The sequence below is a fragment of the Heterodontus francisci genome, chromosome 27, assembly GCF_036365525.1.
Source record: "Heterodontus francisci isolate sHetFra1 chromosome 27, sHetFra1.hap1, whole genome shotgun sequence".
Classification (NCBI taxonomy): Eukaryota; Metazoa; Chordata; class Chondrichthyes; order Heterodontiformes; family Heterodontidae; genus Heterodontus; species Heterodontus francisci.
The window spans coordinates 41,270,261-41,298,250 of record NC_090397.1 but is presented as its reverse complement, the minus strand read 5'-3'; the positions used below and the strand labels follow the sequence as shown (position 1 = coordinate 41,298,250).

Genomic DNA, 27,990 nt, shown 5'->3' with positions numbered 1-27,990 from the left:
CTGTCACTTTGAAGAACACAACAAGTGTTTTCTTCCTAATTTTGAATTGATGGTTTGCAAGCCACCAATTCCTGAATCTAAATAACAGCTCTGTCTACATTAGCCTCTCAAGCTGATTCCACAATTCAATGAGATCACAGTTGATCTGTGATCTAACTCACGGGCTGGATTCCGTGGCGGGCGTGGGGCCTGAGGATGGCTCCAGATGAGGACTGCCACGGACCTCAACGCTGAGAGGGCCCGGCCCAATCCTCCCAGCGGCGGTGAAGCACCGTGGTGGCCTCCTTGCCACTGGGTACTCGGACCACAATTTTAATATGCAAATCAATTAAAATAATGAACTTAAATAAACTTAGGTCACTGCCTGATGGCCCGTCGCAATCTTTGGCCTGGTGGCCGGCACTCCCACGCCTTTGGATCCCCGTCTGGGGAAAAGAGGTGGCACACTGGTGGGGAGGAAGTATGTTCTGCAATTTGGGGAAGGGGTGGGTGTCAAATTAATGTCATGGGTGTAGGTGATGGTGGGAAGGGTTGTAGTTTAAAGTTTGTGCAGTTGTGGGGGAGCTGGGGAAGGTCACATGGTAAAGTTAAGTGTTTTGGGGGGGGGAGGGCAAATAATTAATTTAATTGTTCTTGGGGTGGGGGAGGGGCAAAAGAAATGTATTTACTTAATTTAATTAAATCTATCTTTAAATGTTTAAATATGCTGGTAGGGCGAACATCCCTTTAAAAATGGCATCAGTGCCTGCACACAGGCAGCTGACGCCATTGCTGGGGACGGGCAGCCCGCCTGGCTATTTAAATGAGCCACCGCGCCATTTTCTCGCCCGCTGCCAAGTTCAGCGGCGGTCACATTTATCCACCTTTTCCCCATATCCCTTAACTTTACCTTTAGTTAACATAAATCTATTAGTTTGTTTTAAAATTAATAATCGATTTAGCATGAACTGCCTTTTGTGGATGAGAGTGCCAAACGTCTACCACACTTTGGGTGTACAAGTGTTTCCTAACTTCACTCCCGAAGAGCCTGGTTCTGATTGATTGGCTATGTCCCCTAGTCCTAGACTCTCCAACCAGCTAAAATAGTTCTTTTCCATCTATTCTATCAGTTACCCTTAATGTCCCGACTGCAGGATATCTGTTATTAACTTTTAATTTATTTCTGTAGGTTCCCCATCTGACAGCTAACCTGATGCACAGGCTGCCTGCCTGTTAGGCAGGAAAGCCTACAGGACAAGACCACAGTCAAGCTGAGAGCCGGTAGGTAGAATGGGGGAGTGGTAATGGGGAGTTCCTATCGTGCCGGGTGGGGGGAGGTACTGTATGAGGGGTTGTCCGATTGCAGGGTGAAGGGGAGCAGGCAGGTTGCGGTGAGCGGTACAGAGTACAGAAGGAAATACCCCTGTTCCTCCTGGTCCACAGGCAGTGTAGTAAAGATACTTACCTCAAGGATTCAGCCCTTCTTGCCTCCTTTCACTTGCGGGGCTTCCCCAAGGACTGGGAAACCTGTCCGACGGTGATTAAAAATAGAATCACTATTAAAATGGAGGCACACAGCCTCATTAAAACATTTAAATGGTCAACCCGCCTCCCAAAAGCAGATTGGTCGCCCACCCCTTGTCCCGCCGTTGTTAAAACTGGAAGTGGGCGGGTTTGATTCCTGTTTCTGATTTTTAGCATTTTAATCTCCTGCTGAAAACAAACCAAACTCCTAACTGTTTTAGGGGGTTAAAGTTACCCCCATTATGATCGTCATGAAATATATGTTCATGCACCTTTCGGCTGTTAAGTAAATCAAGCTTATTACTCAATCTAATATGGCCTGCCTCCTCGTTTCCAATGCCTACTGGCCTGTAATTTGCGATCAATGGTGAAGTTATGGTGATCGCTGTTGACGTCAAAGAAAGCTGTGCTCAGAAATCAGGCGATCTCTGGCGACAACTTTATCTCTCCCAACCTGCAACTGATTGTAGTGTTGTTTAATGGGGATCCCCAGTGATGTCATCAAGCTGTCCTAGCAGCCAATCACATTAAAGAATTCTCACAGACGGCAAACCAGGAAATGAAAAGCACTAATAGTCAATCCACTTTTTACATTTTTTTTTTCCCAAGAGTGAAATAAAAATTGGGACAGTGGCCCAGAATTTGCAGGGTTTTTGTCAGCGAACAGTCAGCAGTCGCAGTCATTACCCCTCTGAAACTGATCACAACTTAAGGATTTAACACATGTAGAAATCCTGAAATTGCAGTGTCATTTACTGCTCCCTGCGCTGTGACCCCTCCCTCACCTCACCACGGCCCCCACCCCGTGAAATCAATTGATAGCAAGAACTTCCCCTTTTCTGCTCTCATATCACTGTTAGAAATCCCATTAAAAGTTAAGCCTTGTTCACTCAGGTGGAGCCACGTTTTAAGTGTTCAGAGTAACAACTATTACCAAACAACCGATCTGGCCCTGAATTTTTTTTTACATACATCTGTGGAACGTTGTTAATTATCTCCATTATGATTAATTACTAGATTGTTTAAAACTAGATTTTTTAAATAATTAATTTTCCTTGAAAGTTTGTTCATGATAATTTCAGCTTCCACCTTAACCCCTTAATCACCAAGGCTACCCTCCTCCACTACCATTCCCCCTGTAGACCTCATAACCTGGTATATTCAGTTCCCAGTCCTAACCATCTTGCAGCCATGTCTCAGTAATTGCTACCATCTCGTACCCTCTAAGTTGAATTTGCAGCTGCAATTCATTCAATTTGTTCTTTATATTTTGTGCAATTGTATAACCCTAACCTGCCCTTCTGCACTAATGTTTTATTCACAAATTTCTTATTTCTCTCTCCTGATTTAATTACTTTACATCTTTTAGTTTTCCCTTTACTAGTGGGGCGTGATGTACAATTGCTGACATTTCCATTACTTTGTTCCTTTTCCTTTGTTTTAAAACTTGTATTTATATACCACCTTTTCCCCCTGGGTCCATCTGCCATTTTAAAGTCCTTGTGACCACCCTATTCATCCTTTCTACCAGGACTGTTCCCAGCCCAGTTCAGGTGGAGCTTGACCCAATGGTACAGTTCCTTCCTGTCCCAGTACTGGTGCCAATGTCCCATGAAATGGAACCCCTACTTCCCACACCACTCCTTCAGCCACATGTTCACCTCCCTAATCTGTTTATCTCTATGCCAATTTTCACTTGGCTCGGTAATAATCCAGCAATTATAACCTTTGAGGTCCTGTTTTATAATTTACCTCCTTGCTCCAGGCACTCTCTGAACAGGACCTCTTGCTCACTCTTTCCTATGCAGTTGGTCGCAACATGAAGCAGAATGACTGAATCCTCCATCTTCCTCTCCAATAGTCTTTCAAGCTGGTTCATGATGTCCCTCACTCTGGCACTAGTTAGGCAACATACCACATGGGACTCGAGAAGCTGCTTACAAAGAGTGCTATTTGTCCCTACTTATTGAACCCACTACAACTAACACATTAGGCTTCCTGCCACCACCTCACCTCCTTTGGACAGCCTCCTGCTCCAGGGTGCCACGGTCAGCTTTCTGGCTGTCCCTCTGACAGTCTTCATCCTGATCCTCACAGGTAGCAAGTACATTGTACCTACATTGTAAATACATCTAACCATCTCCCCTTGACATTCAACAGCATTATCATCACTGAATCCCCCACTATTAACATCCTAGGGGCTACCATTGACCAGAAACTGAACTGGAGTAGCCATATAAATACCGTGGCTACAAGAGCAGGTCAGAGGCTAGGAATCCTAAGGGGAGTAACTCACATCCTGACTCCCCAAAGCCTGTCCGCCATCTGTAAGGCACAAGTCAGGAGTGTGATGGAATACTCGCCACTTGCCTGGATGAGTGCAGCTCCAACAACACTCAAGAAGCTTGACACCATCCAGGACAAAGCAGCCCGCTTGATTGGCACCCCATCTACAAACATTCACTCCCTCCACCACCGACGCACAGTGGCAGCAGTGTGTACCATCTACAAGATGCACTGCAGCAATGCACCAAGGCTCCTTAGACAGCACCATTCAAACATGCGACCTCCACCAACTAGAAGAACATGGGTAGCAAATGCATGGGAACATCACCACCTGCAAGTTCCCCGCCAAGTCACACACCATCCTGACTTGGAACTATATCGCCGTTCATTCACTGTCTCTGGGTCAAAATCCTGGAACTCCCTTCCTAACAGCACTGTGGGTATACCTACCCCAAATGGACTGCAGCAGTTCAAGAAGGCAGCTCACCACCACCTTCTCAAGGGCAATTCGGGATGGGCAATAAATGCTGGCCTGGCCAGCGATGCCCACATCCCATGAATGAATTTAAAAAAAACATTGTACCTGTTGGATAGGATCAGTTTCTGCAGGTCCCTGTTCTCTACCTCACCTGGGTTCCCCTTACTCTGTACACTATCAGTCACACCAACTCCATTTTGATCCTGCACCTCTCTGCCAGTTCTGAAGCAAACTGCCCCGATACTTCTCCCCCTCCCCATGTATCAGAGCATCTCCAACTCTCACTCCAGCTTAATGACTGAGTCGGAAAGATGGAAACATCTACTGCAACATATGGGTTCAAGAGAGTCTAGATGTCCAAAAATCTCCCACTTTTTGTAGTCCCCACACACAACCTGCTTTGCCATTTCTTAGCTTATATTTAGTTATAGATCATCACTTTTTATTCATTTTACAATTTTTTTTTTTTTTACACAGTGACTGGCACTAAGCACTAAAGCACCAAACAAAATTTTAAATACTTACTGCCTCAAGCTTAGACAAACCACTACCAAACCTTGACCCTACAAAACTCCAAGATGTGAATACTCATGATGAACCCTGATTTCACCTAAAGTACACAGTGAACATGCAGATTTTTAGCACCTGAGAATATCTCGTGAGAATGCTGGACAGACAAGATTTGCACGTAGAGGCTAAACAGCAAATCCAAGAGGATTGAGTAACACTAAGTAACTAAGTAACAGTTGAGTAACTGATATTTTAGCCTATTGTGTAATATTGCAAATGTAGATTCAATTATTGCAACTGAAGAAGCTCCTGTGTTAAACTGCAGCATGAAAAACAAGCACCATTAGGTCAAACTTCTTAACTGGCTACATATCTGCTGGCATCTCCATATATGATATACCCATTATTTTATCGGTAATGTATCTTAATTTCACATAGTGGAATTCAATATAACATTTATGCTATGCGCTACTGAATGTGCTGTTGAGCTACCATGACGAAACGCATTCTTAAAGAAGTCACCTGTAGTGATTTTATTCAGGATGCTGAAAAGCGTAAAAATGCTGTTAAACCACTCACTCAGCTGTCTTATGAATGATCCCCGAAATAAGGAACTGAAAAATTTAATTTATTTTTAATTGTTGAAATTTGAGATACATGCTGAAAAACTTAATAGATAGATATATTTTTTTAATTCCCCACTTATTTAGACTGATAATGATCCTCTAAATCAGGAACTGGAAATCTGAATTCATTTTTAATTGCTGAAAACGGAGATGCATGGAGCAAGCTACTGATCCATGAATAATTGAAGAATCTTACACTTTGCTGTTATTTCCCACTTCACGTTAAGCATAAGGTAGTGTAGTGCTTGTATATCAAGCCTGTATGAACAATCCTGCATTTCCACTTGACTTTCTGTATGTTTCTGGTTATGGCCTGCGTCCCGCCTCTCCCCATCCCTCTCAAGCTGGTTTTAGATCAATTGGACTTCCGCTCCTTATTGTGCTCATTATGACTGCTCTTTCCTTCTTTACGTTATTGAAAACAGCAGTGGCGATATTCACCACCCAATGCGCATCCAGCAGATCTGGAGGTATACCAGCAGCTTGGGAGGAAGGAGCTGGAGGCGTACAGACAGCTTGGGAGGACGGAGCTGGAGGCGTACCGGCAGGGTGGGAGGACGGAGCTGGAGACGTACCGGCAGGGTGGGAGGACGGAGCTGGAGGTATACCAGCAGGGTGGGAGGACGGAGCTGGAGGTATACCAGCAGGGTGGGAGGACGGAGCTGGAGGTGTACCAGCAGGGTGGGAGGACGGAGCTGGAGGTGTACCAGCAGGGTGGGAGGACGGAGCTGGAGGTGTACCAGCATTCTAAAATGCCCAACTAAAAGAATTCGCAAAATAATGTAATTGGCTCTTTCTTTTCCACATAATAATTTATGTCCTTTCACTGTGGAATTTAACGGACTCAACCAGCTTACTAAAGTCTAGCTACTATGCAATTTGAGCAAAATGAAAATCTTTGGACTTCACAGGTATTAGGAATACAGGGACACTTCACTTTCCCACATGCTGTGGGTACATGCAGACACAAAGCATAGATAGTTTAAGGAGCAGGAGCACCTGTGGAAATCTATCCAGTACCACGAGCAATCCTTCTCCATCGGTAACCTAGGCAAGTACGCCAGGTGGCTCTGCCACTGGGTCAAACCCACATGTGCGTAGGATGCCAGCAGGAGGAATGGTCAAGAGCACAGATTTGTAGTGAGCAGGTGGGCGAATACTCTCCCATGTACCGAGTGTTGCTGATGACCTGATGCAAAGTCACAGGCACCCAGTGGAACTGTGTTCAGATGTCACAAAGGGGCATGAAACCTCATTGTTGGGGTGAGATGAAGTAAACTGGGACAAGGCTCATGCGGAGCATAAATGTCAGCATATACCAGTGTGACCATAACAGCTCATTTCCGTGCTGTAAAATTCTAACGTAATTCTGGTAAATTTCAAAATAGCATCAACTGTACCATTGTGTTCTTTGTGCCTCAAACGTAACCCTCAAAAAGAAACAACCTTGATATCTGTGCTGGGAATTTCAGACTAAAGGCCCCAACCTTTTCGTGAATGTTTAGTTACATTTTCTGCTTTTGTATCACGTCAGCAGTCACCACTCTTCAACAACTCTATCAAGGATATCAAGAATCCAGTTCATTTCGTCACAGTATAAACATTTAAATTAAATTTCAAAGACAATTGTAGTTAAAACTAGTACAACTCCATTCTTTGAGAAACATACTAGTACAAACTAAATTAATTTTTGACGTCAAATATATTTGATGGCCATAAGAGCTACTTTTGCTGCAAGAGCGAATTATTGGTTCATTGCCATGGAAGGATAATTGTGACGCAAAGTGAAGCCATGTCTGACATCCTGGACTGTCTCTTTATAGAAACAATCAGAAATAAGCAGCTTAAGAGTGCTCAGCAGAGGCGGCGATATATTTGAAAATGCTGCTCATTACCAGTAACTAGTTCCAGCACTCTCAGCTCTGTGCATGCCAAATGGAGCACACAGGAACACTTGCAATTTATTTCAGCCCCATCCCCAGAGGAGAACCCCACAATTCTAGCCGTGCACTCGTGGGAGGTATCCCTGGAGCATTTAGCTGTCTAAAATATTCCTCAGCTGTTGACAAATCCAGACAGGGTTGCACTTGCGGCCACTGAGAATGCTGAAATTGTCCAACTCCCTCAACTTAAACAGCACTTCTCCTGCTAAATGTTATTTTTAATTTTAGGTCTCAGATAACTTAATTTTTGCTTACATTTCCAATCTTACAACAAATATTCAGAAGACACTGAAGGCCAGTGAAATACAAGAATAATGATGAAATTGAAGGGTTCAAATTGGAGTAATACTTGAAAGCCTGAACAATTCGTGTTCGTTATTTGAGCAACAACTCTGGGATTCCTACTTTCAAATTACAGCATTTTTTGGGTATTATTTGTACCGACTTGAGGTAAGATCCCTCTCCCCTCACAAGAGCTGGACATACTGCCTAAAATTTCCACAATCCCATTAGCACTGAAATTAGGTCAAAATTTACAGTGGTTTCTATGCTCATCTTGCCAATAGGAATTTATGCTGAAATTTCCTGCGGAGCACATTTGGCTAAGCCGAATATAAACAGCAGCATCCAATAAGTGCAAATACAATGGCAGGAAATTTAAAGCGCGTAGATCTCTTGGGCTGGGAGCAGCAGCATCCAGAAGGTCCGTGCCTCATTCCAGGAGACTTCCAGGAAACGCTGGAAGGTTGGCAAAGCTACAAGGAAGGGAGTAGGCACTGGATTTTTTTTATTTTGAATCTGCCCAATTTTAATGCATGTTTTACTTTGCATTTCCACATTTGTTACCTTTCTCTTCTCTATGGTCTCTACCTCAATTAGATATGTAAGCTAGTCAACTTATTTATCTTTATCACTGAAGTTCTTTCAACGATTGGCTACACTACACTTATCAAATAAACCGATAAGGTGGGCTACAATGTGTGTTCAAGAACCAACCCAAAAAACTTCAGAAAATATTAAACTAACTTGCAAAAAATGTTCACTAAAGAGGGAAAGATGCAATAGTATTTATTGTTATTGAAGAGTTCCTCCTTATCTACCAAGTCCAGAGTCAAGCCTTTTCAAGAACTCCACTCCTCAGTTACGTCATGGTACAGCCTTCCCTGCATGTTTCTCATTTAAGGTAACTATCAATCTGCACTTTCTTCCTTGTTCAGATGAACTAGACAAGCAAGATATAATTGCCCCGACCACTCAGAACACTTTACAAAATAAACTAGTAGTGCAAAATCTCACACATCCATCATATTGCTATTCACTATGTTTCTCTATCTTGTACAGTGCCAGAAATCTCTGTATTTAACTCAGTATTAGTGCTATCAGCAATGAAAAGCTGTCATCAGTCAGCTTCATTGCCTGTATTGTGCTTTCCATACCACAGCTTGAGAATTCTAATTTCTAAAACTGTTGAAGCAAAAATAATACTTACATATATAAAATAGTTTAAAAACAGATGTTTAATCAAATAACTCAAAATTATACTTGAGTACGGTAATTAAATGTGATATTTTTCACTGTAGGTATTCTAATGTGTTCTAACATGCTGTGCAATTAAAATGACTAGGTCAGGCATTCTGCTCCAGTTCCTGATTCAATTTGCATAAGATTTACAGCAACATTTATAAGCTCCACAGAAATGCAAAATAAAAGTTTAAAAAAACAGCCAATGAGTACTTTTGAGACCGAATATGACACAATGGCAGAGAGCCTCTCAACTCAGGAGGCACAAATACATTATTCATTATATTTGATTGACACTCACAGCATACTGTGCTGCGAGCAATGTATTAATTAATAGTTAATGCCTGTAGATTTCTCCAAGTTCACCCACACAAATCTCATATTAACTGGCAGAACAGCGTGCAGGGCATTCCACTGACTGACTGCTCCTTCATTATCATATAGTTATAAAGTTCCACTTTTATTTTCCCCTATTAAAAATATATTTTTCCCTATCTTGTTAGTTTATTTTCTCCCTCTTTTGGCCACCATGGACACATTTTACATTTTTTACCTGGTTGTGAGGAATCAGGCAATTGCTCCCAGGCCTGTATTAATTGTGCTCCTGGTGTTTCAGTGTATGGTGTCACAAAATAGTAATTGCCCCTGCAACATACAGTCTGACCATGCTATTTGTAATAGGATGGCAGTCTGAATAACAGAATTTATAGATATTCCCTCAATTTTTCAATTCAGCAACCATTCTAAATGGGTTGAAGGAGACTCCAAGATGAAGTTTATACACTAATAGTGAGTTACTGAACATAAGGTTCGAAAAATCCAATGTTACTCCTTCATTGTTTAGGAAGCCTGAGAAATACATAACAAGAAATGGTGTCTAACAGACCAGACCGTGTGCTTCCCCGCACAGGTCTTCTCTGCTCATTTACATACAGATGTTGGTGGATGATTGCTAACTGCTGTTGGCAAAGGCCTAGCAGCAGACTAACTGCCCCACCTTCTGGCTGGGAAACACAAGACCACCAATAACACTTAAATAAATTCATGGATGGGGGGAAATACATGTAATATTTTTAAATTGGAAACTAATCACATGTTTCTGTGGAGGTCGTTCACATTGCCATCTCCACCGAGATAATGGCCAATAATTTGGTGTCAAATTAACATGGAGGCTAAAGCATGCATTATTTATGAGCAAATGCTACAGTAATGTCAAGCAAGAGGCAGGTGCTACGTTAAATGCTGAAATCTGAAAGTTGCTGTCTGAGATCCGCTGTTCCACTGTTAGCTTGGCAAAAACTGTATCTCACTGTCTGCCTCATCATTGAAAAGCATTGAATGATGTGAAGTTGTTGTATTTGTGCAGTTGATACAAACTAAACTCACCACCAAAAATTTAGTCTTGTCTAGTTCTGTCTATGTCCTGTTTTAGCAAGGTGATACATCTTAATTACTGCCAATCAACCTCTCTGGCACTGAAAATTAATTAATATAGGTGGCCATTCTAACTCCTTCAGGTTTTAATTATTGTTGGAGATTTTAAAAATGTCAAATTGTATTTTTTTTTTAACCTTTTCTTTCTGTCTTTTTTTTCTTGTATTGTGGGACACCAAAGCTTATTACTATACCCCCCAACATCACCTCAACTGAGATCACCTAATCCAGCAAAAATCAAGATTGAACCTGAAACCTTCCCAGTCTATCCTGCAAGGTGTTTCAACACAGATTATATTTATGTATTGAGCCATTATGGAAGTGACTGAACAATGCTGCAGTCCCATCAGTGACTTAACAATTAAAGGATTAAATAAAATCCACATGATTGACTTGAGCACCTTTTCGTACTTCCTTCTTTTCCCTGAAAAGGATTTTCAGTAAACTCTGTCAGCTGATAACATCATGAAGGAAACTGGCATGACAGAGCTACAGAACTCAACAAGACAGTCAGTAACCCTTCAGCACTCTAGGTAAGTGCTTATATCTGTACATGTTAGTTCAGCTCCTTCCTGCTGTCTTGGCTCAGCAAATCCTCCAAGCAAGTTCTACCAAAGATGTCCATCAGCACTCAGAACTGTCCAATGAAACTGTCAACTTCTTAAATAAAGAAAAGGAATGTTGAAGTGAACCAGAACTCTATGTTTTATTTTTTTTTTTAGGATGAATATGAATAACTATGGATGGATGCTAGTAACCTTCAAGATTGCTTGATCAATGCAAGTGTTGTTTTTTTCCCTGTTACCTGATTGTAAATGGCAATCAGTGCTCAGCAGAGGTGAAAGCAAAGAATGTGTGTGATTTACCAATGTTATGAAATGGCCCCAGTAGCACTTACCATGGTCTTCTCCGAACATCATATAAGTCAATCCTGTTGGCAGTTTTTGTTAGATCCACCCATGGGGATGCTAAAAATAAAGCAGAAAATCGAACTTGATTGGAACCATTGATTAAATCAACTTGCAACAAATCCACATAATTCACCAAAGAAACTGATTTGATATGGGGCCAAAACATTTCATAAAAAAGGGAATTGTGCCTTTTTGTAAATAATTAACCAACTTACAAATAATTATCATAGATAAGGATGCTGATAATAAAGGAGGTAAGAGGATTATATTTGTAATTAATAATCCCTGACTTGGGTTTGGGTTAATTTGTCATTAGTTGAAACACTTCATTCGTTATAAATGTTGCTAACCAGTGCAAGGAATTACAAAGTCAGTCCCAGGGTGGGTTTGATAAGGTGCTCTGGAGTGGATGAAAGAATTAGTATGAGAAATTGAAGAATCCTTCCATTTTCTCCTCTCTGTACATCAGTGTAGTTACACAGACTTTGAACTAAACGTTCAGTTATACTGTGTCAACTGAAATCACAGCTGCACATTTCAACTAAACCCATTTGAAGAAAGCAGTACAGACAGTTGAGGAACTTTTCATTTATACAGTTTATAATTTCATAAATATCTGTGGAACACAGAATTCATGCGGACAAAATTTCATTTAGAAATAAAAAAGTCAATGAGGCCAAATAAGCCTCGTCTTTCTTTGGCAGAGCAGGTCACCTATCTTTGGTCACCATATCCTTTAATCCGCTCTTTCCAGGATCATTGTTACGTGTACTTAAACCATTTGTTTCAGTGACTTTTCCAATGACTTATTCCACAAACCTATTGTAGTAGCTGTAGTCCCAAAGGATCATAGGCGTCTCTCTCCATTAGAGAGAGACAGTTGGTAAAATATAGTTTGAGGAGCACTATTTCTCAAGCGTGGTGCAAGGTGAAGATGCAGGCCTCCATGAACTACCACAGCTGGTACGGGGATTAAACCCATGCTGTTGCCGTCTGTCTGCATCACACCCTAGCCATCTAGCCAACTGAGCTAACCAACATAAACCTATTACCCTTTGTGTGAAGAAGTTCTGCTTAACTTCATTCCCTACACCCTAATTCTAAACCTGTGTTCCCCACTATTTGGACTCACTGAACAACAGTTCCATCAATCTCCTCAGTTTCATAGTAGTCAGCATAGAAGGAGGCCATTCAGGCCATTGTGCCTGTCCTGTCTCCTTGGTAGAGTTTTTCAATTAGTCCCACTCCCCTGCTCTTTCCCCATAGTCCTGAAAATTCTTTGCTTGCAAGTATTTATCCAATTCCCTCTTGTAATCTTGAAAATTTTAATGATGTCACCACAAATCTATTTTCCTAAGAAAACACGGCCAGCCTCCTGAACCTTAAGTCCTAAATGAGGTTACTGATTGGTGGAATCACCTTGGCTGCTCGTTACTGTAAGGTCATTGTAATTTCACGTCCAAGGTTAAGAGTCAAATCTCACTATCATGAGACTTTGCTGATAAGAAAAACATTTTTGCACAAAACAGTATTCTGAGAAATTCTCAAATCTGACTCAACTGTTCCTTTTCCATTTTGTTTGAAAGTCGTACATGAGCCATGGCCTGACAGTGCAACTTGTGATGTCAGCAGCCTAAAGTATGGACACTGAAGAACTTCTGGAACCATCTGCCTATGGTCTTGAGCCCTGCCTTCACTTACATAACCCAGTAGTACCTTTTTACAAATACATATTATTTATCACAAACATGAATTTTCAGAAGCATATGTTATAAACATACGGCTTTGGATAATGCACCGTAATAGTTTTTTTATATTCATTTGTGGGATGTGGACGTCCCTGGCTAGGTCAGCATTTATTGCCCATCCCTAACTGTCCTTAAACTGAGTGGCTTGCTAGGCCATTTCAGAGGGCATTTAAGAGTCAACCACATTGCTGTGGGTCTGGAGTCACATGTAGGCCAGACCAGGTAAGGCAGCAGATTTCCTTCTCTAAAAGGACATGAGTAAACCAGATGGGTTTTTACAACAATCAACAATGGTTTCATGATCACTATTAGATTAGCTTTTAATTCCAGATTTATTAATTGAATTCAAATTTCACCATCTGCCTTGGTGGGATTCAAACCCATGCCCCCAGAGCATTCGCCTGGGCTCTGGATTACTAGTCCAGTGACATTACCACTACGCCACCATGCATTACAAAATATTAGAACTTCGCAGTCCACCAAATGCTCAGAGAGAGAATGTAGTACAATGCATTACATCTTCCCACTATCCCTCACAGTCGCTTATAGATTACTCTTTGAAGACTAAATTCTACACATTCTGGGGGTTTCGGGATGTTCCTCTATCATGTGGTGCAGTAAGATCTCAAATATTTTTCATGTGATGGGTTTTATGACTTCATTGCAGCTAATGCAGAGAAAATCTTCCCCAATAGCAGCTAGTTGATTAAATTGGCAGATTTTAAAATTGCACAACATTGCAGCACCCTTGCCTCTGAATTGCGTATTGAGGCAGGTGCGTTGCTCGGTTGAGACTTAGGCCGGAATTTTACGTGGATGCAGAGGTCCTGCCCAGCAGCTTAAAAGTCCGAGGAGAACCCACCTCCACCGGGCCTGGAAACCACGCAGCAATTTTGCGTGGCCCAAGCCCTTAATTGGCCACGGACGGGACTTCTGCCCCTCTGAGGCAGGAAGTCCCGCATCCAAGAGCTACCGGCCAATCAGCGAGCCGGCAGCTCTTCAGTCCCAGCAGCGTCACTGGGATCAGTGGCCACTGCGAGGACTGCACCCAGCGTGAGGAGCAGCAGAGATGCTGACCCGAGAAAAGTAATTAAGGTTTCAGGCCTTGCCAGATAATTGGTTGAGCCCCAGCGAAGGGTGTGGGGATCAATCAGAAGGGTGGGGGGAGGTGCTATATTGGGGACGGCTTGTGCTGCTGGGGGAAGGGGGACTGGTTGTGGAGCAGAGGGTGTCCACTCAGGAGGGTTGCCCCACAAACCTCCCCTTCCCTGGGCCCTCAAGAGGCTGCCTTGTATTGCTGGGCAACCTCCTCAGCTGTCGAAGTGCACGCCGCCACTGGTAAAATATCAGCAGTGGTGGGAGGAGGTCCTTAAGTGGCAATTAATTAGCCTGAGGCAGGCAGGCCGTTTGCCACCTGGCCCGCTGCTGGTCAAATGGCAGTGGGGGTGGGTAGGCAATGGGAACGGCACTCCCCACCTCCCACTCGATTTTACTCCTCCCGTCCCTCCACCTCCAGCCTGTTCTTGGGAGGAGCGTAAAATTCCAGCCTTAATCTGGGACCGTCTTTTCCTGTTTCCTGTTGGGTCAAAACAGGCGGACATTCTACCAGCATTTACCAAGACCCCTTGCCCACCAATTATACCTTCTACTCCGAAGGAAGGCCTACTTGATTCACCTTAACATTGTCATCACTCTCTATAGGGCATCTGTAACATAGTTCTCAGCTTGGTTCACTTGATAGCATCTCTGAATCAAAAAGTTGCAAACAATTTCAGGGATTCCGTACATAGTCTGGGTTTACACATCAGCACGGTACTGGATTAATACAGGTGCTGACTTTCAATTGAAGCAGTGATTCAGATAGATATTAAAGAGTCCATGGCACTATTTCAAGAAGATTAAGAAGATTTCTTGGCCCTGGGCAAGATTCTTCCATCCAACACAACCACCAAAAGCAGATTAATTGGTCATTCATCTCATTGCTGTTCCCTTGAACCCTGTTGTGTGCAAAATAGTTGTCACTTTATTGTCACTACACTTCCAAGTAACTCACTGCTGTGAAGTACTATGAGATATTGCTGAGACATACAGCATTATATAAATGCAATTTGCTTTTAGTGAGTATAGAAATAGGAAAATACACCAGATGAATGCATGGCTGGAGAGATGGTGCAGGAGGGAGGGCTTCAGATTTCTGGGGCATTGGAACCGGTTCTGGGGAAGGTGGGACCTGTTCAAGCCGGAGGGTCTGCACCTGAACAGGACTGGGACAAATATCTTTGCAGGAAGGTTTGCTAGTGCTGTTGGGGATGGTATAAACTAGCTTGGCAAGGGGATGGGAGCGCATTCTTAGATAGGACAATTTCAGGGCAGGGAACAGGAGGCAGAAAATTAGTGAGTGACTCTGAAAGACAGAAGCAGCAAAGGTTAAAAAGTGTGCAGCACTGCAATTTGGCAGTGTTAAAGGGTATTTATTTAAATGCAAGGAGTATAGTAAATAAAGCTGATGAGCTAAGCGCACAGATAGACACTTGGCAACACGATGTCATTGCTATAACGGAAACTTGGTTTAAAGAGGGGCAAGAATGGCAACTCAACATCCCTGAATATAGAGTTTTCAGGTGGGATAGAGGGGGAGATAGAAAAGGAGGGGGTGTAGCATTATTAGTTATGGAATCAATAACAACTTTGAGGACGAATGATATACTAAATGAATCATCAAATGAGGCCATATGGGTGGAGCTCAGAAATAAAAAAAGGGGCAACCACATTACTAGGAGTGTACTATAGACCCCAAATAGTGAGAGGGAGGTGGAAGGACAAATATATAGGCAAATTTCTGAGTGCAAAAACTATAGGGCAATAATAGTTAGGGATTTCAACTACCCAAGTATCAACTGGGATACAAACAGTGTGAAGGGCACAGAGGGGACAAAATTCTTGAACAGCATTCAAGAGAACTTTTTTAGCCAGCATTTAACAAGCCCAAAGAGAGGGGGCACAATTCTAGATTTAGTCTTCAGTACTGAAGCTGGGCAAGTGGAGGAAGTAACAGTGGGTGACCATTTTGGAGATAGTGGCCATTGTACAATATGTTTTAGCATAATCATGGAAAAGGACAAAGATAAAACAGGAGTAAAAGTTCTAAATTGGGGGAAGGCAAATTTTAGGAAATTGAGAGGTGACCTTGTGAAAGTGGACTTGATAAAGCTACTTGAAGGAAAATCAGTGGCAAACCAGTGGGAAACATTCAAAAGCGAGATACTACAGGTACAGTGGAGGCATGTTCCCACAAAGATAAATGGTCGTACTGCAAAATCTAGAGACCCCGGTTATCTAGAAGCTTACAGGGCAAGTTAAAGCAGAAAAAGAAAGCTCACGATGATCATAAAAATCTTAGTACTTTCAAAAGCCTCGAGGAGTATAAAAGTGCAGGGGTGAGTAAAAAGGAAATTAGAAAAGCAAAGAGACGACATGAAAAATTATTGGCAGGTAAAATCAAGGAAAACCCAAAGATGTTTTATCAGTACATTAAGAGCAAGAGGATAACTAAGGAAAGGGTAGGGCCTATCAGAGATGTACAAGGGAATGTATGCGTGGATGCAGAAGATGTGGGCAGGGTTCTTAATGAGTTTTTTGTCTCTGTCTTCACAAAGGAGAGGGCTGATGTAGACATTGTAGTAAAAAAAAGTGTGAAATATTAGATACGATAAGCATAATGAGAGAGGAAGTACTAGAGGGTCTGACATTCTTGTAAGTGGATAAATCACCAGGGCCGGATGGATTGCATCCCAGGTTGTTAAAGGAAGCCAGGGAGGAAATAACGGATGTGCTGAGGATCACCTTCAAATCCTCACTAGATACAGGAGAGGTACCAGACGATTGGAGGTCTGCAAATGTTGTACCATTGTTTAAAAAGGAATAGGCGAGGAATAGGCCGGTCAATCTGACATCGGTGGTGGGTAAATTGTTAGAATCTATTCTGAGGGACAGGATAAACCGCCACTTAGAAAGGCACGGATTAATCAGGGATAATCAGTATGGATTTGTTGAGGGAAGGTTGTGTCTTAGTAACTTAATTGAGTTTTTTGAAGAAGTAACAAGGAGGATTGATGAGGGTACTGCAGTGGATGTGGTCTACATGGATTTTCATAAGACATTTGACAATGTCCCACATGGCAGACTGGTTAGTAAAATGAAAGCTCATAGGATACAGGGGAAGGTGGCAGGTTGGACCCAGAATTGGCTCAGTGACGGGAAACAAAGGGTAGTAGTCAACGGATGTTTTTGTGAATGGAAAGCTATTTCCAGTGGAATTCCACAGGGGTCAGTGTTGGGTCCCTTGCTGTTTGTAGTATATATTAATGATTTGGACTTAATGTGGGAGGCATGATTGGTAAATTTGCTGATGACACAAAAATTGGCCATACAGTTGATAGTGAAGAGGATAGCTGTAGACTCCAGAAAGATATCAATGGTTTGGTTGAGTGGGCGGAAAAGTGGCAAATGGAATTCAATCCGGAGAAGTGTGAGGTAATGCATTTGGGGAGGGCAAACAAAGTGAGGGAATACACAATAAACAGGAGGATATTGAGAGAGGTAGAAGAAGTGAGAGACCTTGGAATGCATGCCCACAGGTCCCTGAAGGTGGTAGGACAGGTAGATAGAGTGAAGGCGGCATATGGAATGCTTTCCTTTATTGGCAGAGGTATAGAATTCAAAAGCAGGGATGTAATGCTGGAACTGTCTAAAACACTGGTTAGGCCACAGTTGGAGTATTACGTACAGTTCTGGTCACCACATTACAGTAAGGATATAATTGCTCTGGAGAGAGTACAGAGGAGATTTACAAGAATGTTGCTAGGGCTCGAAAGTTGCAGCTATAAGGAAAGATTGCATAGGCTAAGGATGTTTTCCTTCGATCAGAGAAGGCTGAGGGGTGACTTAATAGAGGTGTACAGAATTATGAAGGGCCTAAATAGAGTAGACAGGAAGGACCTGTTTCCCCTAGTGGAGAGGTCAATTACCAGGGGACACTGGTTTAAGGTGATTGGCAGAAGGATTAGAGGGGACATGAGGAAAAACTGTTTCACCCAGAGGGTGGTGGGTGTCTGGAATTCACTGCCAGGAATGGAGGCAGAAACCTTCAATTCTTTTAAAAGGTACCTGGACATGCACCTGAAGTGCTGTAACCTGCAAGGCTATGGACCAGGTGCTGGAAGGGGGATTAGATTGGGTGGCTCATTTTTTCGACTGGCATGGACACAACGGGCTGAATGGCCTCCTTCTGTGCTGTAATTTTTCTATGGTTCACAGACCATTATGTATTTTCCCATTCATTTATGTATTTTCCCAAGATTTGGAGACAGCAACCTTTATGACATCTCAACAAAAGTAACTGTATCAACAACCCCACCAATATAAGAATTCTACTTCTCTTCACATTGATCTTGTATTCTGATAACAACACATTCTGAGATGTCACTGCCTTTCACTGGAAGATCAGATCTATAGGAATTGAACTGTAACTGAGTGGTAACTGATGGATCGAAACTGACAGGCATCCACTATCTCTGATTTATCAAACAAGTACTGCAAAATGCAAATCACGCTCAGTAAAACAACCCAAGAGGAAGGAATTTGCAAACAGTATATCAGGTTCAGGGAAAGCATGTCTGACATTTTATCTCTGTGGAATAAGGTTCAATCTTACTAAAACTTGTATGCAGTGCAGACATTAAGAGTAATAGCCTTGAGCTTCCATGCAATTTTTGGCAGTACTCCAGCATTACATCAGAGCAACTCATTTTTTTGTCCAGCAACAGAAGCCTTTTCCAACAGTTTCTTGTCTCAAAAATCGATTTTCCTGAACTCCATGATGCCATTTGGCCCTTCCCACACAATCCCTCTACAAAATCACCGCTCACTTCATGTAAGAGAGAACCAATGGGGCTGGAATCTCAAATTTCTTGGTTTTACACTCACAATGCACTGGCAGTAAGATAGAATGGGAGACATAAGGTACTGTAATTTATCAGGACCCAGCTGAGACAGATGAAAGTGAGGAATATTTGAACCTGAAGATAGCTGTAAGTTTGTGTAGTGGCTACTGCAATGGGGAATTACTTTCCAGAGCAGTTTTTTTGGTATTGAGCCTAAATAACCTTCCACTTGTGTGCATGTGAGACCAGCAGATTTTGACCTCCCCTACCCTAACAACAAGGGAATCTTGGAAGCAATTTATTATTCCCTACGGACGTACCTCTGTATGTCATTAACATGGAGGAACAAGGATAATAGAAGGAAGCAGAATGAGGCAAGATTTAAGGAGAGTGCACCTCACAGATATTACCCTCCCTTCCCCCAAAGAACATAGAGACAACAGGGCTTTTATTCTCAGCCTCAACCCTCCAGGTGAAACGGGGTATCTAGATCTTGGCGGTGTCGAGGTCTTGCCCCATCCTCACCACCATTCCAGCTACATTCTCATCAGACCTCTCACAGAATAGGTCATTCCCAACTTTAACTCAGGCCCCCCACATCCCCATCCCTTGCAGTTACTTTCCTAAAGGGTGGATAGAGATCTCAAGGAAACCAGGAGAAATCCAGAGACAGTGGAAATCTGCCTGGGAGTTGGGGAGAGGTGGAGGGCGGTGGTCTGTGATCTCCTGGTGGAATTTGAGAAGGAGGAAAGAGGATCATCCAAGGAATTTTGTAGCCCAGATCTCCAATTTTTATACTTCACATTCCTTACCGGTACTCACAGGTTAATAAGGATTTGACTTATTTGGCTTAATTTGCACACTGAAAGGTAAATAGCTCAGTACCTTTTCTTCCTAAAATTTTCAATAGTTACAATTTTTTCAATTCCAAAAGGCACAAACCAAAACACTCACTTCTTGCATTTTACATACACTGTTTGCCCTGCCAACTGAAGCTAAGTTTGGCCATCATGGGACTACGAATGCTACTCAACTACAACTGATGATACTGAAAGGCCTGAAGAGTTCAGGTTTCATGCTGGGCATGAAATGACTAGAATCCAGTGGATCAGTTCTGAGAAAATTGAGCTTTGGCTTGAACAACTCTATGACATATTACACGAAAGTTTTGTCTTGATTAGTGTCAATGCCTGAGTATAGAAATGAAAGCTTTCAGAAAAAAGTCAGAAATTAAATGACAGGTTATAATGATTGTTCCAGAACTTTCCAACACTGTTCAGTAGCTCAGCTATGCATAAATAAAACTGATAAACGCAGATGCAGAGCAGAAAATCAACTCAAGTTTTTTAAGCTAGAGGAATGTATTTGTGCTGTGCTATGAGGAAATTACTGCCGTCTAAAATATTCACCAATATAAAAAGTGGATTCCAGCCAAGGTGTCAGTGCTTGTTCATAATGTTGATACACCCAATCAACATGCTGTTAAGACAGTGGGATGCTTACATTGAGCAATGACTTGTGATGACACAAGTTGAGAGAACCTAGAAAAAGACATCAAGAAAATTATACAGCGTCATGAAAAAGACCTATTGGATAGAGCATGAAAAGTTCAGGAAACATACAGGTAAAGTATGGGGTCTGAAATCTTTGGCTCTGTCATAATTCCAGACAGCTCTGTACATCCAGTGCTCTTCACATTGCTTTGCTTTAGTCAATGAGAAATATATCGAAGTCCATCCACTTCTCAAAGATCTTTTTGATGTTCTGTGACACTAGTTGTGGCTGTGTCTTCAGCTGCCAAGGCCCCAACATCTGGAATTCCCTCCCTAAAATTTTCTGCCTATCTGCCTCTCTTCTCTATCTACTTGTTCCAGTGTTCCAGTGAACATCAACACAAGCTCGAGGAATAGCACATCATTTTCTGATTAGTCATGCTACAGCCTACCGGACTGAACATTGAGTTCAATAATTTCAGAGCATGATTGGCCCTTTTTTATTTTTATTTTATTTTATTTCATTCCTTTTTTTTTTACCATGTGCCTGCCTACAGGCTTTTTCGTGTTTGTGCTTTTGGCTAGGGCTGCACATTATTCTGTCATTAACACTCCCTCTGCACTAATGTTTTGTCTTTCACCACACCATTAGCGCAATCTCTTCGCCTTTGCCCCATGACCTCCTTGTCAGTTAATCTCTCTGGCCCTCTGTCCTATCACACACCTTCCCTTTTGTTCTCTCCGCGCCGCCCCCACCACCCCCCGCCCCCCAACCACCCACCCCACCCCTGCTTTATTTGCTTAAAACCTATTACATTTCTAACCTTTGCCAATTCTGATAAAGGGTCACTGACCTGAAACATTAACTCTACTTCTCTCTCCACAGATGCTGCCAGACCTGCTGAGTATTTCCAGCATTTCTTGTTTTTATTTCAGATTTCCGGCATTCGCAGTAATTTGCTTTTATATAAGTTAAACGCATTGAAATTCTTACCATTGTACAGCCTCAATGTTATATCTGTTGTCTGATTTGCACTTCTAAGGATTAATGGATAAAGCATCTTTTACATGTTTTCTAATGAGGTGCCACTATAGATATCATGGAGTTACTATCGACATGTACAACAGTATAAATTGAAAGGCACTCTATCAAGCAGGCTTGAATAAGGTAGGAAGACGGACACTATAATTAACAGTTAACTACTTTAAGAATTAGTGACTGCGACATTGGCAAATGTGGCAGTCATTCTATGCAACGTCCCACAAATAGCCACATAATGAGTGAGCAGTGAGCCTGCTCTTTATTTCCAGTGGTACTAGTTGAGAGAAGAACGCTGGCCAGAGCACTGGAAGAATTCCTTTCTCTCCTGTGCATAACCCAATAGAGATTTTATCATAGACTGGAAGAAGCATACAGGCGCACTGGCTAACATTTCATTTGAAGAAAAGCACCTTTGACAATGCAGCACTCGCTTGATACTCAATTTTTATGTCAGCTTATGTTATCACCTTAAATCCCATGACTGGGGCCTGAGCACACCTCAGATGAAAGTACGACCAACTAAATCGGAATGCTTCATTCACACTAGGACAAATGATAGAAAGTGGAACATAAGAATGAAGTAGGGTATTCAGTCCCTCAAGCCTGTTGTGCAATTCTATTATATCATGACTGATTTGTACCTCAACTCCATGTAACCACCACTGCTCCATACCCCTGGATACCCTTACCTAGCAAAAAAAAATATATATATATATTACAGTTTTGAAAATTTCAATTCACCCAGCATTCACAGTCTTTTCAGGGGAGAGTGTTTCAGGTCTCCACTATTCCTAATTTCACTCTTAAATTGCCTCGGTCTAATTTATGGCTCCTTGTTCTGGATTCTTCCACCGAAGGAAAGAGTTTCTCTGTATCTACCCTATTGTATCCTTTTATAATTTTAATAACATGATTAGCTCTCCCCTCAACCGTCTAAACTCAAAGGAATTCAAGCCAAGTTTAAGTAACCGGATCTCATTAATTTAACCCATTATTCCCCACTATTATTCAGGTCAATCTGCACTGTATCCCCTCTAAGGCCAATATATTGCTATTTAATTCAACATTGATGCTTATTCTATTAATTAGTTGATTCCCAGTTGATTAATCTGATTTATCTATATTATTTATACTGCCTTAGCCAAATCTCAAGCCAAAAGGAGGAACATAAAAAGATGTAGCACTAGTGCAATGGACTAAATAGCCTCAGCTTATGATGTAATTTTTATAATTATATGGCTATTGTGTATAGCGTAGAGGCAATACAATTTTGGCTACTACAGTACCAGAAAATTGTTTTATGAGTCTAACATGTATGGAGAACCCTCATTGGTGCGACAAGGCATAAAAGCCCCTGATTACAAGTCTACACAATCCAATGGCCACCCCTCACTTGCCTCCCCACCCCCACCACCCCCGCCCCCCACCGCGGCCAAATGGCCACAGGGAGGCTGCCTCCATAAATCTGGCAACCTCCCCATGTGGTTGGGGGGGGGGGGGAGCACTCTGCTGCCAGAAAAAAGCCAGCAGGCCAGAAAAATTGCCCTTAATAGGCCTTTCATTATTTAAATTGGCTTCCCACCGATCTGCGTCCAGTCTCACCACTGGGAAACGTCCCTGGTGGCGGGACTGCGCCGAGGAACCATCCCAACATGGCAACCCACTATTTTCCCAGACCTCATCTCCCAGCCCGCCATCCCAGGGCCAGGAAAATCCACTGTTTAAGTGATATACCATTAAATATAACAGGTCTATAAAGAATGCTAAAAGTGGATCAAAAGAGTCAATTTCGAATCAGCACAGTTGACTGCTTAATGGGCTTATACCACATTCCTGTGTGCGCTATTTAGCACCTGCATAAAAAAAGTTCATATAGAAGTGCAATATGAGCACACTAGAATGCGCCTCTAGAAATTTCTACTGAAAAAGAGGGTAACAAAACTGTATTTAGTACAATTTATAAAGAGGAATAGAAATGTAGGAATCCAAAGAAAGAAAAAAGTGTGTTCATATTTTAGCTGTTGACAACTTGTTAGAATTGTACTTTGAAAGTATCGACACCTGAAATGTTAACCCATTGATTGTCTTTTTAATGTGCTGCTGTACATTTCAGCATCTTCTGAATGTCAAACCTGGTTTAATGTTTTTCCTGTCAAAAGATAGACTTCAAGCAAATTTGATGCCTGCAGAAATGTGATTTCCTATATTATATTCAATGACTGGGAAACAATTGTTACTTCTTCCTTTCTTGCTGTCTGTTGTCATCTTCCTGTCTTATTTAAAACACTGTTGCTAGATTTTGCCTCGAGAGATATTAGCACTTTGACTTTGCAGATCTCTGAGAGCGCATTGATCGCACTTGAGATAATCCCACGTGGTTAGGTCACACCAGTCAAGAAAGATGTAAAAAGACAAAGCAGAAACAGCAAAACCTGCTTCAAAAATGAACCAATAATAATCCTTCTGGCCTGTACAATTACGATGAATTACATATATGAATTACATAGGATATATGGCACAGAGACAGGCCATTCAGCTCAACCACTCCATGCTGGTGTTTACGCTCCACTCGAGCCTTCTCCCATCTTTCCGCATCTAAATCTATCATCCTAACCCACTAGTCCCTTTTTCCTTATATGCTTGTCTAGCTTCCCCTTAAATGCATCTATACTATTGATTTCAACCACTGCCTGTGGTAGTGAGTTCCACATTCTCACCACTCTTGGGGTAAAAGGTTCTTCTGAATTCCCTACTGGATTTCTTGAACTAAGACCAGTTGTTCAGAGAGAAAGTACCTATATCATTTACATGAAAAATGTATATACTTCTATTTCATAGATAACACACCAATTGGTAATTTGGAAAAAGAAATGATTGTTTGGAACAAGGAGATAATAACACAATTTTCACATCAGACAGTAAGTGATGGTTATCATACTGACATTTTCATAGCTTGGCTATAATGTTCCTCAGTATGCCCTTTATGGTGTGCCACCTTTGTTATATGAATGCATTGATTGGCTCAATTCAGATACAGGACCTGAACCCTCTTTGATTTAGGTAGCACAGTGCCCTTATTGGAAGAGCTCCTGAGATGGTTTTGATAATACTGAACTATTTAAATGGATTGTAATTAGCTTAAGTAGATGCACTGTTTACAGTAACCAGGTGCATCTGTTTCAGTAAGCAAGGAATGCACATGGGCTCAGATTTTGCTGTCAGTGGTGAAGGAAGGCTTTCACCATTGGCCTCGCTGACAGCTGCCCACAGACGTTGTGTGGCATTGTCAGCATGAACTTCCTCTTCATGGCATCTTTTCAGAGCAGTGCCCTCTACTGGCAATTGGTGGTGTTTGCGAACAGTGCAAGCAACAGTGTGGCTCTCCAAACAATCAGACTGAAATATCCTCACTGAGACTCATTGGCCTGGATATTTATTGGGTTACATAGATGAAGCGGGCGAGGGGGTGCTACAGCACACCTTGCGGAGGATCAGAGTACATATGACATCAACTTCTGGATATCGGCATTTAACTATATCCATCTATTCCAGTAGTTGCTGTCAGATTTCCTCCATTATAACAGTGAGCTCTGACAGCCTCATTCTGATTGCAAATTCTGGACCATGGTGTCCTGTAAATATAAACAAAATATGCAATTTCAAAAATAGGGAACCAACCAACCAAACATCAGGCAGGTATAGAAGTGAACAGTACATTTTTTGCATGGCAGGGGGCATAGCAACTAACTGAAGCCAGAGACAAATATAAGGACAGAAGTTTCAAAAAAAAAAACTGATTCTATTCAGGCTGAAACACAAAATTTTGAAACAGTGTTGGGGTATCAATTTGCATCAGATTTTCCATTGCTTAATTTATGCTTCAGCAACTCAGAATCAGCAAATGGTAGATAAATCATTCATGCAGAGATTCAGATGATAATGGGAGCGGCTTCCATAGGGCGGAGAAGGGGTGCAAGACACTTGACTGTTTTTACCCTACGAAGACTGTTTGGATTAATATGAATTGAGGGACAGTGGTAATAGTTCATGTTTCTGGCCTAACCATGGAGTCTGGTTGAAGAGTTATGATCTTATGAATGGTAACTTTTAAGCCAGACTCTATGATTATGCCAGTCATGCCTCATTGATCCCTGAGACTATGGCCTGGGATAAGGCCTTAAGTGTGTTAAATCCAGGAGCAAGAAATGGGTCTGCCTACAAAATGGCAAATTCTATCATTGGCAGATATAACTCTGTACAACATTGAACTTGCCAATGATGAGAATTAAGACTGCGTTTTCCAGCTTAATTCTAGCTAAGTAATAAAAATATTCATTGGATGAAAACTTATATTGAGTGATTTCCAACTGAAGGGACTTTCTGTGTACAAGTAAGTAAAAGGACTGATCTACAATTACACCTTCATTAAATCCCAAATCTGGATTTGGATTCTCCCAACATATTTAACTTTGTTCTTGGAGAAGTTGTATGACAGCAATACCAAAATACAAAAGGTATATTTGTGAGGGCTTTGGAATCAACAGTGTTCTTTTCCTATGTTATAAAACAAACCACATCCTCAACATAATGCAGTAAAGCGTCACCTATCCAAAGTGCCAAAAGCAACACTCCATCTTTCACAGCTCTTATAAGCCTGAGGCCGGGATTTCTTAAAGACGTGTACGGGAATAGTAATCAGCTTCAAATACATGCTGAATTTTTCAACAGTACGCTTCACATGAGCACACAGTACAATTTGAAGACCCTTCAGCTAGCTGTTCAGACAATTGCCCAAGGAAAAGTTTAAACCCAAGGTCTCAAATGCTACAAATGGATGAAGATAAACCATCTGCGTCCCTTTCATAAAAAGATAAAAAGCCAAATACTTGCCTCATTTTGATTTTGTACAATTTCAGACTGACTATTAGTAATGCCAATAAAACTTTAGCTTGAATCTTAACTTCTATATTTTCCATTTAAAGGGGTACTTCAAGAAAAAGCCTATCTAAGCCTCATCCTAGAGTATTCATGAGAACAACCCTTGTTGCCCCTCATATCCAAGTGTTATAAAAATGAATATGTTTAAATGAAACACTTAACATACCATCTGATCCCGATTAGTGCTATATATGTTTTAGACAGGTACTGAATGCATTGTTCTTCATAACAAAGCTTCAAAGTTGAGCATGTTGTTGCCTCCAAAATGCATGTCCATCTTTCCTGCAACTCTTTAATCAAATTTTCACCCCTGCCACAGCAGTGAAATGACTTTTGGCACACCATCTCCTCCTCCAATACCTCTCCTCTGTTCTCCAGCTTAGTATTTGCACTCTTCCTGCCTGATCATAGTCAGAGCTTCACTAACAAGGGCTTCTCTTCTCCTGCCACCCACCCCACAATATCCTTATCTCATAAACCCCACAAAGATATATACTTGATCAAGTCCTCTTCCTCATGTACGTGCTGCCCCTTGGTGATATCATCCAAAGACAAGAGGACGTCTTCCACAATAGTTACGGATGACACCCCAATCTACCTCCCTGCCACCAATCTCAAACCCTCCACTTCCTCTTTATCGTCAGCCTTCAGGTCAAACATTGAGCGTCAGATGAGTCACAATTTTCTCATTCTATGCATTGGGAAAACCAAACTCATTGGAGGGAATTTTATGCTCTCCCCCGTGGTTGGCTTGGAGGCAGGGAATACATATAAGTGGGTAGGATGGTGGTGAGGGGGCACCCTGACACTGCTGAAATTAAGTCCGGGGAGGGAAGGCCTGTGAATGGCCTTCCCGCCCCACCACCAATTGAGGCCCTTAAGTGGGCATTCCACCTTTGCAATTAGCCGAGTGGCAGGCAGGCCTGTCGCCACATGGGATGCACAGCAGGAAAAACGGAGCGGGCTGCTTGCCGGTTCAGGGGCGTGTGGGGGGAGCGGTCCCTCATTAAGAGGGTGGGACTTCCTTCATCAGGATCCTTGATCCCGTGGAAGGCCCGCCACTGTCCACTTAAGTGCCAAATTGGCAATTGATTCGGCGGGCCACAGAACAGGCGACATGGGGCTCTCAACAGCATTTTTTCCAGATGTTGAGACCCCCGTCGCCCACATAAAATCATGGCCATTATCTTTAGCCCCTATCAGAACACTGCACCCATGCCATCGATTCAAGCCCTCTTCTCCCTCAAGCTGAATCAAGCCGTACTCAACCGTGGCATCCAATTCAACCCTGAGCTGAGTTTCCAACTCGGTATCTTCTCCATCACAAAGACCACTTACTTCCATTTCTGTAAGATCACATGCCTCTGCCACTGCCTCAGCCTATCTACTGCTGAAATTTCATCAATACCTTTTTCACCCTAAGATTCCACTCCCTTGGCTGGCCTCCCATCCAAAACTCTGCTGCCTCTATCTTATCCTGCACCAAGTTCCACTCACCCATCACCCCTGCTGGCCTGGTTCCCAAACATCTCCAATTTAAAATACTCACCCTCGAGTTAAAATCATCATGGCCTCACCCATCTATATTTCTTACCTCCTCCAGCCCTACATTGCC

General features: G+C 42.1%; 1 protein-coding gene across 14 annotated transcripts in view; it reads right to left on the bottom strand.

Moving 5' to 3' along the window:
* Nucleotides 1-27,990, bottom strand: part of LOC137384760 (voltage-dependent calcium channel subunit alpha-2/delta-1) — an 891,951-nt gene that overhangs the window by 258,115 nt on the left and 605,846 nt on the right. For all 14 annotated transcript variants that reach the window (XM_068059181.1, XM_068059179.1, XM_068059180.1 and 11 more), the window contains one exon: nt 11,200-11,269. In XM_068059181.1, coding sequence (XP_067915282.1) covers nt 11,200-11,269 — 70 coding nt within the window. The remainder of the gene's footprint in view (nt 1-11,199; nt 11,270-27,990) is intronic.